Here is a 16,928-nt window from a genome sequence, read left to right on the forward strand (position 1 = left end):
TGCCACTGCATGTTTATACACTTTGCGCATGCGCACCCACTTAACTGCATTGATCTTGTACTTTTGCTCACGTACTTGATCCGTTGGGCTACTGTGGATCAACGATCGTGGCACTTGAGTTGAGGCATGCGCATTTCCGTTTTATTTGACTTTCTACATTTTAATATCGCTCTTTTTTTTGTTGTTACGCGTCGATCAGTGATCGATGGCAATCGTTATTTTTTAAACGATTAAAATATTTTAGTTACAGTTTTACTACGGGTGTAAGTTAATTTTAGTTATTTAAAAAGTACGAGAGCGACGTGTAACTGAAAGTATTTTAATTAGCGGTACTTAGACCGCACTTGAAAGTACAAAACTTTCGCTTGCAGAAGTAGTGAATAATGACAGTAAAAGTTTCAGGCGAAAGCTCGTATTAAATATAATACGCTAATGAAATTAATAAAGTAATAGCTAAAGCTTATGCTTGTTGCAACACGCTACAATTTCAAATATTTCCTTACATTATAATTCGAAACTAAATTTTGATATGAGCAAATATAGTTAAAACTTTCACTTAATTTCGAGATGGAGAAATAGCTATATTTCTGAAGCTTTTACTTGAAACCTTTTGATACATACTCTGATTCAAATTCTCTCGAAATAATTCCACCAGTTGCGCACACAATTCATTTGTAGCAGCAAAAAAGCATTCATCGAACTCATTTCACTCGAGCTTTCATTTGAATTGTCGCATATTATTTCAACCAGTTCACCAAAAAATTCATTACTTAAAAGTTCAAGCTTTCATTTGGTATTTTTTAATATTATACCCAACAGCGCACGAAGCTTTATATGGATGAAGCTATCACATAAGCTTTCACTTTCACTAGTTAAAGTCTGAAACTGCTACAACTTAGACTTTTACTTGATGCTTGAAATGTCTACAAATCAATTAATTTATTTCATATTTTAATTAAAATTTCATGGCTGTGTTTCAGAAAGCTTTCATCGAACTCATTTCACTCAAGCTTTAATTTGAATTGTTTTAATTTATTTCTACCAGTTCAGCTAAAAATTCATTTGTAGCAGCAAGTTTATAAAGCTGAAGCCTTCACTTGGTATTTTTTATTATTATATCTGAAAGCTCACGAAACTTTATATAGTTGGAGCTTTCACTTAGCTTTAGTTTTTATTTTATTTTTATTTTTTGTTATACACTTAAACTTTTGGGATTTTTATTATAACTTTTTAAAATTTAATTAAGAGAACTTTTACAAAGCTTATACCAAATATCTTTCATCTAAGTTTTCATGTAAAATTTATCGAAAGCTTTGAACTTTCAATCGCCACTTCTTGGATGTGAAAGTGTCTTTATTTGTTTTAAAATGTTTCTTGAAAATTTAAAATGTGTTTTAGAAAGCTTTCACGAAACTTTATATAGTTGGAGCTTTCACTTGGCTTTTTTTTGTTAACGGCTTAAACTTTTTTTTTTTTTATAATTCTGAAACTGTATATAGAGAACTTTCATAAAGCTCATATCATATAAAAGGTTTGGTCCAAGCTTTCATCTGAGCTTTCATTCCAAGTAAAAATATTCGTATTAATCAAAGATATTTCCGCCAGTTGACCAACAAATACATTTGCAACAAACATGCATACATATCTACGCATGCATACAGACGTACATAGGTGTCATGCACTCAATCGTCCAAATGACGCGCTATTATTAGCGTCATTGTCGCTGTCGCTATCGTTGACGCCAATCCATATCACATGAGGCGGTAAATTCAATTTTGTGGTTTTCCTGCATCGCTCAACCGAATGCGCATGTGCGCCTAGGCATGTCAGCCGTAGTGAAAAAGCGACACAAAAACGTTATGCATACATATGCACCTCTTCATGCACACTCAACTACATGTGTGTGTGTGTGTGTGTGTGCACTGATTTTATAGCCGCCAAGTAAACGCATCGTTTGCTATAAAAACTGTGCAATTTTTCAATTATTCAAATCGATACTTCACATTCACTGCACAATTCGCTGCTACATGTGTGCGTGTGTGTGTATGTATGCATGGCATTATATTTGTTGCACGATGGGAAATGCTAAGTTTATGTGCAACATTCGGAAAACCTCAAATAGTTAATGAGTTTTTTCTGCACATCAACCGCATTACAACTCAATTTCTTTTTTTCTGCTTGCTTATGTAGTTGTTGTTGTTTATTTGTTTTTGTTTTTGTTTATTGTATTTTTTGTTTTCGTTTGTTCACCTTTAACATTTATCCATAAACAAGATCAATAACAAACAAGCAGCAAACAACAACAACACCTCCCCATCACACGAACAATAGAAGATCGTTTTTGTTGCACTAACACACGCACGCAAAAATATACGTATATACAAATAAACATATTTACAAATAAATATATTTACATACATACATATAAACTGTTACATTATGCCTGAAAACCAATTAAAACAATTGCAGCACGCAAAGCAAAAACAAATACATTTACATTTTTTAGTTTGAAAAATTTGCTTAGTCACATGATTGACAGCAGTGAAATAGCCGTGAAGAGAAACACATCGCTTTTTTGTGAATTAAATACTTACACGCCTCACAAGCAATTATGTGTGCTTTTACTTGGCGCTTAGCATAAAACACTGCTTTACCATTTACTTAACATACTACTACATGTACATATGTATATACGCTTATGTATGTATGTATGTTTGGTACATATGTTTGTGCGTATGCAGATGTGTCTGCTGTTGATAAGTCAAATCAGCGATTTTTGATTTTTGACAAGCTCATTTTGAGTTCGACAACCGGGCTACTCAGCACTGAGCGGTTAATGTGACAACTTACATGACACTCACTTTGATGAGATGGATGCGAAGTACAGACTATTAACAGAAACAATATGTTCACGTATGTAATTGAAGTTAGAACAAAAGGTTGCCAACATTTTTATAAAAACAAGGAAAAATGTTAACTTCGATTTCGCCGAAGCTATAATACCCTTCACAAATAAAACTGTTTCAATACAAGAAATTGATTTTCAGCAGTTAGTTTGTATGGCAGCCATATGCTGTATTGGTGCAATCGGAACAATATATTAAGAGAATGTAGCATTGTCTTGGGTAATAACACATGCCACATTACGTGAAGATATCTTGTCAAATAAAAAAGTTTGCCATACAAGCATTTGATTTTGGTCGTTTAGTTGGTATGACAGCTAGATGCTAAAGTGGCCCGATCGGAAGAATATATTCACAATTTTAGTGGTTCGATCTAAACAATTTGTTTGGAGGTTATAGCGTTACTTTGAATAGTATTCTATACGAAATTTCGGGAAGATATCTTTTAAAATGAAAAAGTTTTCAATACAAGGATTTGATTTTCATTGATCAGGTTATTGATTCAATGGTAGCTATACGCTACAGTGGCCCGTTAAATAAGCAGCTTTATGCAGAGGAAAGCACATGAGAAAAATTTCATGTTGATATCTTCAAAACTGAGGGACTAGTTAGCGTATGTAAGCAGACGTATGAATGGATAAACGAACATGACTAAATCGACTCAGCTCGGCATGCTGATCATGTATATATATATAATTAAATATATGTATATATGCTATATAATTTATATACATCTGGTCGGGTCTCCGACGTTTCTTTATGTTGTAACAAATAACAACGTGACAAACATAATATACCCTTAGGGCATAAAAGTTTTGTCTAAAATCGGTGATTGTAGAACCCTAAACCAGCTTTAGATTTCTTAATTTCGGAGCTTTTTTGTGAACTTAAAAAATGTCTGGCTAATTTAAAATTTTATTGAAAAGAATATTCCAATAATTTAGTGATATTTTCAGCCCTAGTATGAGAGTCACAGCCATTTTACATATACATAATAAAGTCATCTGACAGCAAAGCAAAAATATTGTTTAAATTTATCCACGTCATAGCTCTTTCCTCACTAACAATATATGTGTTTCAGTAACAGCAAAAATATGCAGAGAGCAGTATCTAATAAAAAATAGAGGGCTAAGTGATGGCTTTTAATCGAGTTTGACCAAAAAGTTAGCCACAATCAAATAGAATTGTTGTCGTGCAAAAATCTATGAATAGATAAAATCATGTCGCTTTGACCACCCGAAGTACTTGTTAGCAGTAGTTCTCACTTAAATGAATGGGACTCGGATTTTTATTCGGCCAAGGACTATCAACTCGACAGCACTTCTCAAAATCTGAAGTTACAATAAAAATAAGCTATTCTTAGCATTCCGCTTTGATTTTCAATCAAGTAGGTTGCGTTGGTTTTTAGATAGCGTCAACACCTTCTTTATTGGTACGTATTTATTCCGCCAGCTCTACAAGACGTTCCTTACGAAAACATAGTTCCCGCAGAGCTCCAAATTTCACAATAAGACTAAATAATACTTTTATTGGCTACAGACATATACACCTTCATATGTATTGTACGCTATAGTAAGCTTAACAAAGAAAGACAGCATTGAACAGAATATGAAAAGGCCATAGATTTCAGATATATTAGCCTATTTATTTTCGTATAACTGCGAGAGAAAAGGTAACACATAATAAAGAAAGTATAATCGACAATTTATATCGATAAATAAACGTACTTATGTACTCGTATATATCGGCAATACAAAATTTTAATGGAGTAAAGTCTGCAAGTCTGGCATATAGCTCCCTTTTTATTTGCTTTGGCTGGTCATTCGACCAAATCGAATTATTTTTGCCGAAGTCGTTTGCAGAATTCTGCGATTTGAAAAATTATTTGCTGTGACTTACATTACAAATCGCGAATCACGTTTAAACTGTGCACAAATCGGTCAAGCATACTTGCAACAACATAAATAAATATGTGCATGTTCATATGGTTGTATGTGTATATAATATATTGTATGTATATATGCACTTTTCTATTACTTATCAATAAGCAAAAACTATTGAGACACAAAACTAAGCTTTTTGGACCGTCTTTGAAGCAGAGTCATGCTCAGAGGCATATGTATAAACTTGCTAGGGTTGGTCAAAAAATTGCAATTTTTAATAAATTATTTATTAGCGAGTTATAGGGTTCATGGAAAAACAGAAATATGTCCCGAATTACCACCTTTAATTACCTTTAATTAAAAATATCAATTTTCTTTCCATTAAAAACTTTTTGTTAGCAAGTTATAAAAAATTAAAAAATCGGTTTTTTTTATAAAAATGTTTTGTTAGCAAGTTATTAAATTTATGAAAAAAAACAGAAATATGTCACGAAATAATAAATATTTCACCTTTAATTAAAAATATCGATTTTTTTGATAAAAACTTTTTGTTATTGAGTTATTAATTCATGAAAAAAACAGAAATGTGTCACTAAATAAATAAAATTTCAACTTTACTAAACTTTACTACTACTACTTTTTTTTTCAGAAAAACTTTTTGTTAAGGAATTAAAAAATTTATAAAAAAAAGAAATATGTTACGAAATAAATAAAAATTCACCTCTAATAAAATCGGTTTTTATTTCATAAAAAATTTTTTTTAGCGAGTTATAAAATTCATGTAAAAATAAAAATATGTAACGAATTAAAAAAAAGTTTACCTTTAATAAAAAAAAGTCGATTTTTTTTCATAAAATTTTTTTGTTAGCTAGTTATAAAATTCATGAAAAAAAATGTCACGAAATAAATAAATGTCACGAAATAAAAAAAAATTTACCTATAATAAAAAAATCGAATTTTTTCCATAAAAAATTTTTGTTAGTAAGTTATTAAATTCATGAAAAAACAAAGATATGTCACGAAATAAAAAAAATTTCATAAAAATATTTTGTTAGCGATTTATGAATTCATAAAAAAAATCGAAAAATGTCACGAATTTATTAAAATTTAGCCTTTAATAACTTTTGAAGAGATGAGTGAGATTTATACAAATATAAAAAACGAGCTAATTTTTTTAAATAGTCTTATGCTAGTTACGAATTTGTATTTCCAATAAGGAAAAAATATAAAACTCATAAACTGAGGACCTTTCTATTAATATTAAGAGCTTATTTTTGTAGACATTTTTTTTGAGGTGTCTACCCACCAATTTTTCGTAATATAAAGTGGAATAAAATTATTAATTTTTTTTTTTGACCCACCTAATATACTTGTATGCATATACCTACATATGTATATAATAACAGTATGCTGCAACCGCTGCTATCATGAGTAACTACTACTTCAAGCACATAAGTACGTTTATCTAGCAATGAAAGTTAGTATTGTATACTCGTATGTATTTAGAGAGTCATGACTCAACTGTTGATGCGGCTGATGATGTTGGCGGCTGCGCGACTCGTCGAAATCGTCAGAGATTCTTATCACTCTGCAAATATCGTGGCTTATGGCGGCATCGGCAAGGCTTTTAGCTTTTCTCTTGCAATTTTTTTTTTTTTTTGTTTGCTTATATTTGTTTGTTGTGGCAGTTTTTCGCATTTTTTCGCCATTTACTTACACTTTATTTGATTTTTATTTAATTTTTATTTTATTTTTCAATATTTAGCATATTTGTGCGATATGCATGCAGACTTATTGTTGTAGCATTATTATAGTAGAGCCGGCGTTGCTTACGAAAATGAAACCATAGATCCTGCATATGCGATAAACGTCAGAGCAATTGTTGCAAATATGTTAAAAAAAGAAAATGATTGAAAAACAAAATTTAAAAAATCAACAGTTAGTTTTTGTTTTCAATACCTTGAATAGCAAATTTTTTCTTTTGCACTATTTTATTATTTTTTTACTGCAAACAATGCGCCAACAATGCCTGAATTCTGATCACGATTTAACAACAGCAATTACTTGCGCTTTGATAATTTAAATTTTTTTGCAAATAAATGAATCGAAATGAAGAAATTAAATGTGCGCATGCGCAAAGACAACTGAGACGTGCCAGCGTGTGTTGAAGCGTTGTAAGAAAATAAGCGAAAATTGTCGAAAACATATGTGAAAGCAGTACAACAATACAAAAATGTTCATGTTTTTTGTTATTGCTGCCATATGTGATATGGCGTCAGTGGGGCTCTTCCACATTCTAGTGTATATATATATATTTTTTTTTAATTTCCCTAAGTGCTTTACCAAACGCCGGATTAATTTTTTTTATCGTTATGTGATTTCTGTTATGACAATTGATCTTATCGCTGATGACTTTGCTCATTCATTTGACGCCTTTACTTATAAAAAATCAAGCAAATGTCATAATCGTATATCTGACACGTGCTCATAGCTGTCAAATGTTTCTATAAGTGCAGCAATTACAACAAATGTCATGTTAAAGTGGCGCTTAACCAATGTTCATGCTCAAATTTTCCCAAATATATTGGGTCTTCTACGATAGTTATGTTTTCTCCTATCTAATCTTGGTTAATGACATTTCTTCTTTCGAATGTGAATAATGTCAAAAATTTAACATTAATTTGAAAAAAAAGTTTTGATACCAATCTCACACCCATTCAATCTATCGCATCGTATTCTCAACTTGCATATCACTTGTTTAGTAGAAGAGTTATATAATAATAATGTATAAATTAAAGTATTTTAAATTGGAAAAAACAATGCCAGAAAGAAAAGTTACCGTTAAAATATTTTAATACAGAGTAAACTATACTAACAACTATAATTTGACAATCCTCTAGGGAGCAAGCATTCTCTAAATTTGAGCAAAAGTAATTGGCACTACTTTTTCGCCTTGTTCTTGTATTCTCATCTAGCATACTCTAATACCTAGTATGTTGTTGCATGTCATTTGAAAAGTGGAACTCGAAAGCTTTGCGGTTAAACTATAGACATTTTTTACGGTTTATTTTTAATCGTAACAGGCATTTGAAAACTCAAAACAAAAATTTGGTTTTAAAATTCGTTAAAATTTAAAAAAAAAAACGATCAAAAAACATTCAATCCAAGAGTTTCAGCAAACCTCAAGAACTCTTGTGGTATTTTACCGTAACCCAGCGTACAAATCAGCAGGGGGAAAGGGCTAAGTGTTTACATGCATAATTTTCAAAGATAAACTGCTTGCTTAAAGACAGACACGCGTTGCTCAAGACATCATGGCGACCAAAGGATGTGTACTTAACTTTTTTGTACAGTGCAGACCTTTTCCTTTGGGACGTTTTAAATACCTAGGGACTTGGTATTGCAAATTGACCTATTGGATAGTTAGAAATAGAAATAAAAAATAAATTGGATCAGTATTCAGAATATGAAAGACACTAATCATGGAATATCGGCGGTAAGATCGCAGTTCTTAACCAAATCTAAAAACTAGGCTATCGTCCAGCTTCTTTTAAAGTCTACACGAATAATTTATAAGAGAGATTCGGGTTCAGTATATATGTACAAAATATATTAATATGACTGCTTATATATACACATATAACATATACATATGTATATATGTATTTACCCTCATCTGCGCAACATCCTTTACTCCCACGTCAGGCGCTTAAAATCAATCCGTATTATTTATCTCTTAAAAGTTTCGCCAAATCACAATGGCACGCAAGTATCTCCAAATCTCTTTATATCAGCACAAAGCACTCTCACACACTCCCTCAACCTGTGTTGTAGATTAGTGCAACTGATATGCAGGAGCCTTTGAGGCGCATTCGATAATATAGCTACATGCCTCATGCAAATGTTATAATTTGCATATGTACATAGGAAGCCGACCCGCGCGCAGCTTGATACTACTCGCGTCGAGGTGAGTCTGGAGGCGCTGAGTTGTAAAAACAATGCGCACACCTCAGTGCGAGCTCAAGCGCAGCAGGGCGTGGATGAGTGCTGGCAGTATGTGAAAGACAATGACAACACAATGCCAATGGCGCTCGGAGTGACACACATCACTAAATTGCGGGTATAAATATATATACAGGCATAACTTTGCATTTTAGGTGCTGATGCGAGATGTGTGTATATTTATTTTTATTGAAGAGAGGACAAAATTAAAACATTATCCGATTGTGGCAGGTGATAACCTCTTTGTGTGCGGCATGCTGGTGGGCAGGTGGAGCACGTGTTGCTAGACAACTTTTGAATAAATGTCTGTAGAGAATTTCTGAGCGTGTGTTCGATTGCGTTACTTGCTAAAAAATAAAGCTTTTTTCTTGATACTATTTCAGAAAACTCAATTCTAGTTTTAACATTATATTTTTCTACTTGCAGTACCACGCCCAAAGGGACAACACTCTGCACCGCGCGGCGGTCCGCCACGTTCGTGGACGAACTCTGAACTCACCGAAGCACTGCAGCATGTCTGGAACAAGAAAATGACCACCTCACAGGCGTCTCGCATTTTTGGCATACCCTACAACTCGCTGCTGATGTATGTGCGCGGCAAGTATGGCAAGAGTCTGAAACTGGAACAGCTGCGCAAAGACTGTATCAGCGGTCCACCACTCGAATTGCTACAACTGGGTCTCGGCGGCGGTTCGGGTGGCGGTAAAAATAAAGAAGGCAAAGATAAATCCGCACATCGCAACTCAGAGAACTCAACGAAAAATAATAGCGAACTCGACTTGGGCATACCGTTGCCGGGTATGGTGCCCGGCGGTAATGGACCAAGTGGGCCGCGCAGCGCCAGTTCTGAACCCGATTTGATTGGCGGACCCAACTCGCTCTTCGGTCCATTTCCCGGCGCTTTCTATCCCGACTTCCCCGGCGGTTTCCATGGACTGCCGCTAAGCATGCTCAATCTACTCCCACCCACGGATCGTCATCAGCCACACGGCGCTGGCATGACGGCACTACATCATCTCGGCATGGATGAGGACTGCAAATCGGATCGTTCGAAACAATCATCTTCACTCGGCGATGACGACTTTGCTGCCAGCGCAGCAGCATTAGCCGCCGGCGTACAACCGCTTGCGCTCAATCGCAATGAAAACGAACGACGTAGCGGCAGTGACATACTAGCAAATGCCGGCACGGTAGGTGCGCCGCCACCGCCACCACCGCCCATGAGCGCTGCCGTCGGCGGTGGCGGCCAACAGAATGGCGGTATGCAAGATTGAAATTTCTGGCGGGATTGGGCCGCCAACCCCATGTTTTTCCCGCCGAACGACACATACGATGTGGAAGAGGCTATGAATGGCGGTATTGGTTTAGGTGGCCATCACCAGTATCAGCAGCACCAGCAACAACAGCAGCAGCACCAACACAACGAAGCGATGTCTGCGGAACGCAATGCGAACTGCGCCAGCAACGATGCCGCCATCGGCAACGTCGTGCGTGCAGCACATCAGTTTCGTGAATTCAATCAAAACCTTTACATGGCAAGACGCAAGCTGAAGCGTCTGCGTCAACGGCAGTATCGACGCTACGACGCCAACGGACGCGGCAACAATAGTGCGACGGACAGCGGCAGCGCGGATGGTAACGGATTTATGGCGCTGCAGATGGGACCGCCACCAACGTCAGCGGCGTCCTCAGCGTTAACGTTGTCTCTACCGCCGGCGGTCATACGCACTTAGTTTAATTTTAACGAAATGTTGTAATATAAATTAAGTTCAATTATTGTACAATATTTTAAGCAGCGTTGGCGATATGTGGCCGGAAAGTAGTAAATAATGAAATTATATATTATATGTATGTACATTAAGTAAATAAATTAGTGAAAATTTGTGGAAGAGGCGAAGGCCAGTTAAGCAGACAATTTTGCATATACTCGTATAAATTATTATAACTGTGAATCGATGTGAATATGTAATGAGCATGCAATATTTTGATATTTTGTTTAATTGTATGTTATATTAAAAAAAAACTTGGATTATTTTACTACATATGTATAAGTGTATGTACAAGTATGTATATTTTAAAATATAGATTTTTGCTTTATACAACAACAATAATAACAGCGATATTTTTACAACTATTGTTTATATATACTACCGTTTTTAATTTAAATGTGTTAAAACATAATTTTCTAAAACTAAATTCAAACGAACAGTGCTAGCAAAAAGTGTGTGAAGCAACAAATTTTGAACGCAGCTATTTTGCAAAATAAAAAAAATTTCAAAATAAAGCATTTCACAAAAAATTAAATATTTCATTAAAAAAAATGTTTATATTAATTAAAAATTAATTAATTAATTTTAATATTAATATATTAAAAAATTTGTTCAAAATAAATATTTAAAAAAAAAATTGTTATAAATTGTAAAACTGTAAAATATGTGTTTAACAAAATAATGGGAAAATTAATTTTTTTAAGTTTCTGCTCCCACAAATCACGAATTGTGTTCACAACGTTTTCAAATTGAATTTTTATAATTTTTTTATACCATACCAACTAACAAATTTGACCCGAACTGACAAAAAAACATTTCAGGTATTTTAAATGAATTTCACAAAAACTCTTATGACCTCGGTTTGTGTGCACAGTTAAACAGACAAATCCGCGTCCAATTCGATTTTACCAGCTGATCAAATTTGACCCGGACTGACAAAAAAAATTTATTTTACTATAAAAAATTCGGATCGATTCGGTTTGTGTGCAAAGTTTAAATGAATAAATCCGCGACAAATTCGATTATACCAACTGATCAAATTTGACCCGGACGATAAAATAAAATAGTTTTATTACCAAAAATGTTTCGTTTCGGTTTATGTGCAAAGTTTAAATGAATAAATCCGCGACAAATTCCGTGGTTATATCAACTGATCAAATATGACCCGGACTGACAAAAAAAAATTAATTTTAATACCAAAAATGTTAATCGTTTCGGTTTATGTGCAAAGTTTAAATGAATAAATCCGCGACAAATTCCGTGGTTATATCAACTGATCAAATATGACCCGGACTGACAAAAAAAAATTAATTTTAATACCAAAAATGTTAATCGTTTCAGTTTATGTGCACAGTTTAAATAGACAAATCCGCGACAAATTCCGTGATTATATCAACTGATCAAATTTGACCCGGACTGACAAAAAAAATTAATTTTAATATTATAATGCTCATCTTTTCGATTGGCGCGCACTATTTAAATGGACCAATCCGAATCATATTTGTTGCGATGTTACATGCAAGTTCATATAATATTTACCCCAATAATGCTTTGCGTGCTGTTTTGCTCCACTGTCAGCGTTTATTTATAAACAATTTTAGTTGTTGGTGCTTTTAGTTCCTATTTTTATTATGGCGTAGCAAATATATATTCCCAAAAATATGCGAAACTTTTAAATATAAAAATATTTTATGCTTAAAAACAAATACAAATAATTTTTACAAGCTTTTAAAGCAAAACTATTATGTTAAATTAATAATTATTTTATTGCTTAATATAAATTCCTACTATTACATATTAATTAGCGTATATTCTATTAAATATTAATACAGCAATTATTATTAAAATTATTTTATGTTGTAATTCAACACTTTTACACAATTCATCATAAATAATCAAAATAATTTTAAACATTTTTTATGGCAATCTATGTAAATATTATATAATATTTATTTAACAGCACTAGTATTAACATAACAGTAAGCGAAAAATTAAAAAAACTAAAAATAAATATTGCAGCTGAACATTTACCGTTTGGCTGTAGTAGAAAAATCATTAAACAACATTAATTAAGTTGCCGTTGGAGATTATTGTAAAAGCTATAGTATTATTATTGTACCAAAATTTTTAAACAAAAACAAAAACAAAAAACAAAACATAAATATTATATATATTATTGTATAAGCGCATGAGACATAATAAAATTTTGAGTGTAGCAACTCATAATAAATATTCGAAATGCACACAAAAATTCTTATAAGTTGTTTATAAAATAGCGTAGTAGTCACAGTTGGACAAAATTTAGGTGAGAGAGAGAGAGGGAGAGCAAACAAAAATAGAATATATTTTAGTTAAGCGGTGGATACACGCTGCCAAATTTCTTGATAATACAAAATTTGCTTGCAAAGTTCTCTCATACAAACACGCACCCAGATGTTAAAAACGTTTTATTTTTTACTAAAATATGTTTGAGAATTATCTATTTCAAACACAGACACGAAGTAAGCAAGCAAGAAAAATGGTTATTGCTAATGCGGTGGATACACGTTGCCAATTTTTCTAACACAAAACTTGTTTGAATTGCTTTGCAATCAGGCTCACAGAAATTACAAAAAGCTTTTAGTTTTGGCTAAAATATTATATGTTCGAACGTACATAATTAAATGCGTTATGCGCTTTAAGAATTTTCTATTCCGTACCCATTCCAATTTACTTTGCAGTATTGCTTACTAATCACTCGTAAAATATTATTTCTAAAACAAAATGACGAAACTCCACAGAAAATATTTAATACATGTATAATAAATTAAAACATGTTCTAGATGAGATTCTATAACAACAATTCACTAAAAATTGTACCACATATATAATATGTACTTTTGATTATTTTTTCATTGCGCTTTTCAAGTTTTCAATTTTTTTTTAAATTTTTTTAATATCTTTAAAACAATTTTACAAAGAAATTAGCTTCTGCGTAATTTTAATATTTTAACATACTTATTTATATATACATATATATATTTTTATACGTATCTATATAAAAACTCAAGTTTTATATTTCAGTTTTCAATTCTGCTATATCAATTCATATTTCGAAATTCTAGAGGTGTATTTACCAGCTACAAACCTTAAATTACAATTTCCATCATACTGTAAATATTTTTAGGCCGATTTTTATTTCAACTTATTCATTAGACTATGTTAATGACATGAACAGTATGATCCAACCCAAAAGCTTTCCTAATACTGAGTCTTTCTGCGTCTAAATTTGATGCCAAATCTTTGACATGAACCCGGTTTCCAAAAAAAACTTTACCACCAATGTTCAGTGCTTGTAAAAAGCTTTTAAGCTGTAATAAATTTTTCAGTAAAATCCCGTATATCGTATTTAAAAAAAAAATAATGCTTATTTCTACAAATTTACTAAACAGTATTGTACTTAACCTAGCATAACTAATGCTTAAAGAGAAATAGCTTGATTCAAATTCAATCGTTAATTTTATGATTTTTGTCAAGTCTCTGAGTACAGAAATCATTTTTCTTACTATTACTAAGAATCAAATTAAAAGAAATTAATGTATTGGAGAAAATATAATGGAAAAAATTTCAAACGATTTCAAGAGATAAAGTCCTTGAGCGTATAAAAATGCAAATCCACGCTGCCTACGTCGGTCCGATTGCCGCTTAAACTTATTCACTGAAGTCAGTCACTTTGTTTACATTTTTTCTGCGAAGAGCTGCCAAAATTATCAACATTTCCAGTGCATTTGAGACGTGGAATATAAAAGTAAAAAAAAAATGTATTCCAATTTTGAGGCTAGAACATACAGGAGAAAGGTCTATAAAAAAGGCTCTCTGAAAAATCGTGGTTATCGTATTGAAAAAATCTGGTCTGAGAAAAACACCTTTAAAGTTTCGCGTAAAGTCTTTTATTCGATTAGACCCAGCCGAACCAGTTTTTGTTATATCAATATCTTCAAAAATAGTTTAAATTTTCAAAAATCCTCACGTATACATATTCTTAAAATGTAGTTAAAATTTGAAAATATGAAAAAATAGTTTTTTTTTGAAATTCTACACTACAACACCCCCTTAACTCCGTTTATTACAGATCTTTTTCCGTCACAAATAACTTTTATTTTGAAATAAATTACAAAGCTATTAAGTAAACTATTTGAGTTAAAAAAGTTATATTTAAATTAGTTTCTTGCTTATCTAGACAAAATGGGAATTATATAGGTTTTTCAGCACCAGGATTACAAATTATGCATTAAAAAGACAATTAAATTAATAATTGAGAATTAAATTTTTTTTTTATTTTTATTCCCGAAAATCTTAAAAAAAAATAATTTTTAAATTTCTAAAATAAAATAACGGTTTAAAAAAATTTAAAAAATAAAAAAAATAAAAATTTTGAAATTTTAAATGAAGCAAAATACCCAAAAATACCTGTTTTTAAAATACCAAAAAAAATGTATTCCAAGTTTATAATTAACTTCTTACGTTTTTCAGCAACAGGTTTTCAAATTTTGCATTAAAAAGACAATTAAATTAATAATTAGGAAATTAAGTTTTAATTTTGTATTTTCTAATATTATTCAAAATTAAAATAATTATAATGGTAAATACAAAAAAAAATTATACAAAGTTTATTATTAAAAATTAAAATAAATATGTTTTGGAATTTTAGATTCAATTTCGCACCTCCGGCGCTATTATTTTGGTTATTTTTGTAAAAGTTTTCTTATAGTTTTTATTTGTTAACAAAGTTTCAATATTTACTTAATTTTTATTACAGTGGTTCAATTAAAAATATGTAACTTTTTTTCAAGCAATATTTCCAATTCGTGAAAACTTTTCAAATAATTTTTTCTATATGTGTTACTTCAATTTTTAATTTTAAAAATATTTGAAAAATTTTTAATTCTGTTTTTGTGAATAAAAATTAATTTTTCCAATTTAATTATTACCAATTTAATTTTTAAATTTATTAAAATTAATTTTACCATTTAGAATTTAAATTTGTTATTTTACAATTTAAAAATTAAATTTGTTAAAAATATTATTTTACAATTTTTAATTCCAAACAATATTTAAACGCAAAATCGGTTTTGAAAATTGAAAAGTCACTTCTTATTCAAAAATTTTTTAATAAGTAAAGTCGCAAGTCCTTGTCTCATTATTTTTTACTTCTGAAACATTTTTTCCTGATAATTCCAATATCAAGAATATATTATTAAGATTTACACATATACTTTTTTTTATATCTATGTTATATGTCAAAAATAATATGACTGAATATTTGCTTTACTAAGTATCTTAACTTATACATACATATATCTATCTTAGTATCATAGCTATCCATCAGTTTTCATTTTTTCTATAACAAGTAATTTCAAAAACCTGAAAGATCTATTAAAATAAAATAAAAAACCGTGGACTAAATAACATTTTTGTATACGCTCAAAATAAAAACCCAAATGTACAAAAACAAAAACTTCAACGTTTTTAGAATTACAAAACAAAAAACATTAAACAACCTAACATACATACAAAGGACAACAGAATTTATAACTTCAAATTTGAAACAGGTTCATTAGAGTAGACAAAGTAGTGTGCATAAATGTGCATAAATACAGTATATAAAATTATATATGTATAATCTATATAATTAGAATTTAGTATATAGAAATATTAGTATTACCACGAAAGGACATTAAATTGTGTGTTTGTATGTATGGGCATTTAAATACAACAAATACATATGAAAGAAATTAGAAGAAAATTATATAATTAATAAATAAATGTTATATAAATAATTAATTATTAATTATATAATAATAATTATATAATTTTCTTTTAATTTATTAATTAATTTTAATAATTAATTAATTATATAATTATATAATTATATAAATAATAACAAAATAATATTTAGTAATGCAAACAGGGTAAAACAACAACAATGTATGAAAACAAAAACATAAAAATAAAATACAAATACAAATACAGTGATTACTATAGAATTTTATACCGATATGTATGTATGTATGTATGTATAATAACTGTAAAATAAAACAAGAGATATGAAATAGAATAAGTGTAGACAAATAATTAAGCCTGATGCATAATTTCAACATAAAAATTATCATCACATGTTCCAAAAATTACATATGCATGTGTACGATAAGTGTATACACATTAGGGTGGGCCAAAAAAAACAATATTTTTTTTTTGCTTGGTACACTGAAAAATATAATATGTTCTGAGGCACCATCGCCTTACAGTTTTCTATTGATACCCTGAACAGGGTATATTAAGTTTGCCACGAAGTTTGTTCGGAGACCCTATAAAATATATATGCCTGTATG

At 30.9% G+C, this 16,928-nt stretch overlaps 1 protein-coding gene across 2 annotated transcripts in view; it reads left to right on the top strand.

Moving 5' to 3' along the window:
* The window catches only part of lov (jim lovell), a 31,846-nt gene extending 20,927 nt beyond the window's left edge, over positions 1-10,919 (top strand). For both annotated transcript variants that reach the window (XM_036375014.2, XM_036375016.2), the window contains exon 4: positions 9,215-10,919. In XM_036375014.2, coding sequence (XP_036230907.2) covers positions 9,215-10,062 — 848 coding nt within the window. In that variant the 3' untranslated portion in view covers positions 10,063-10,919. The remainder of the gene's footprint in view (positions 1-9,214) is intronic.
* Positions 10,920-16,928: the final 6,009 nt, after the last annotated feature.

Source organism: Bactrocera oleae, chromosome 4 (assembly GCF_042242935.1).
Source record: "Bactrocera oleae isolate idBacOlea1 chromosome 4, idBacOlea1, whole genome shotgun sequence".
NCBI lineage: Eukaryota > Metazoa > Arthropoda > Insecta > Diptera > Tephritidae > Bactrocera > Bactrocera oleae.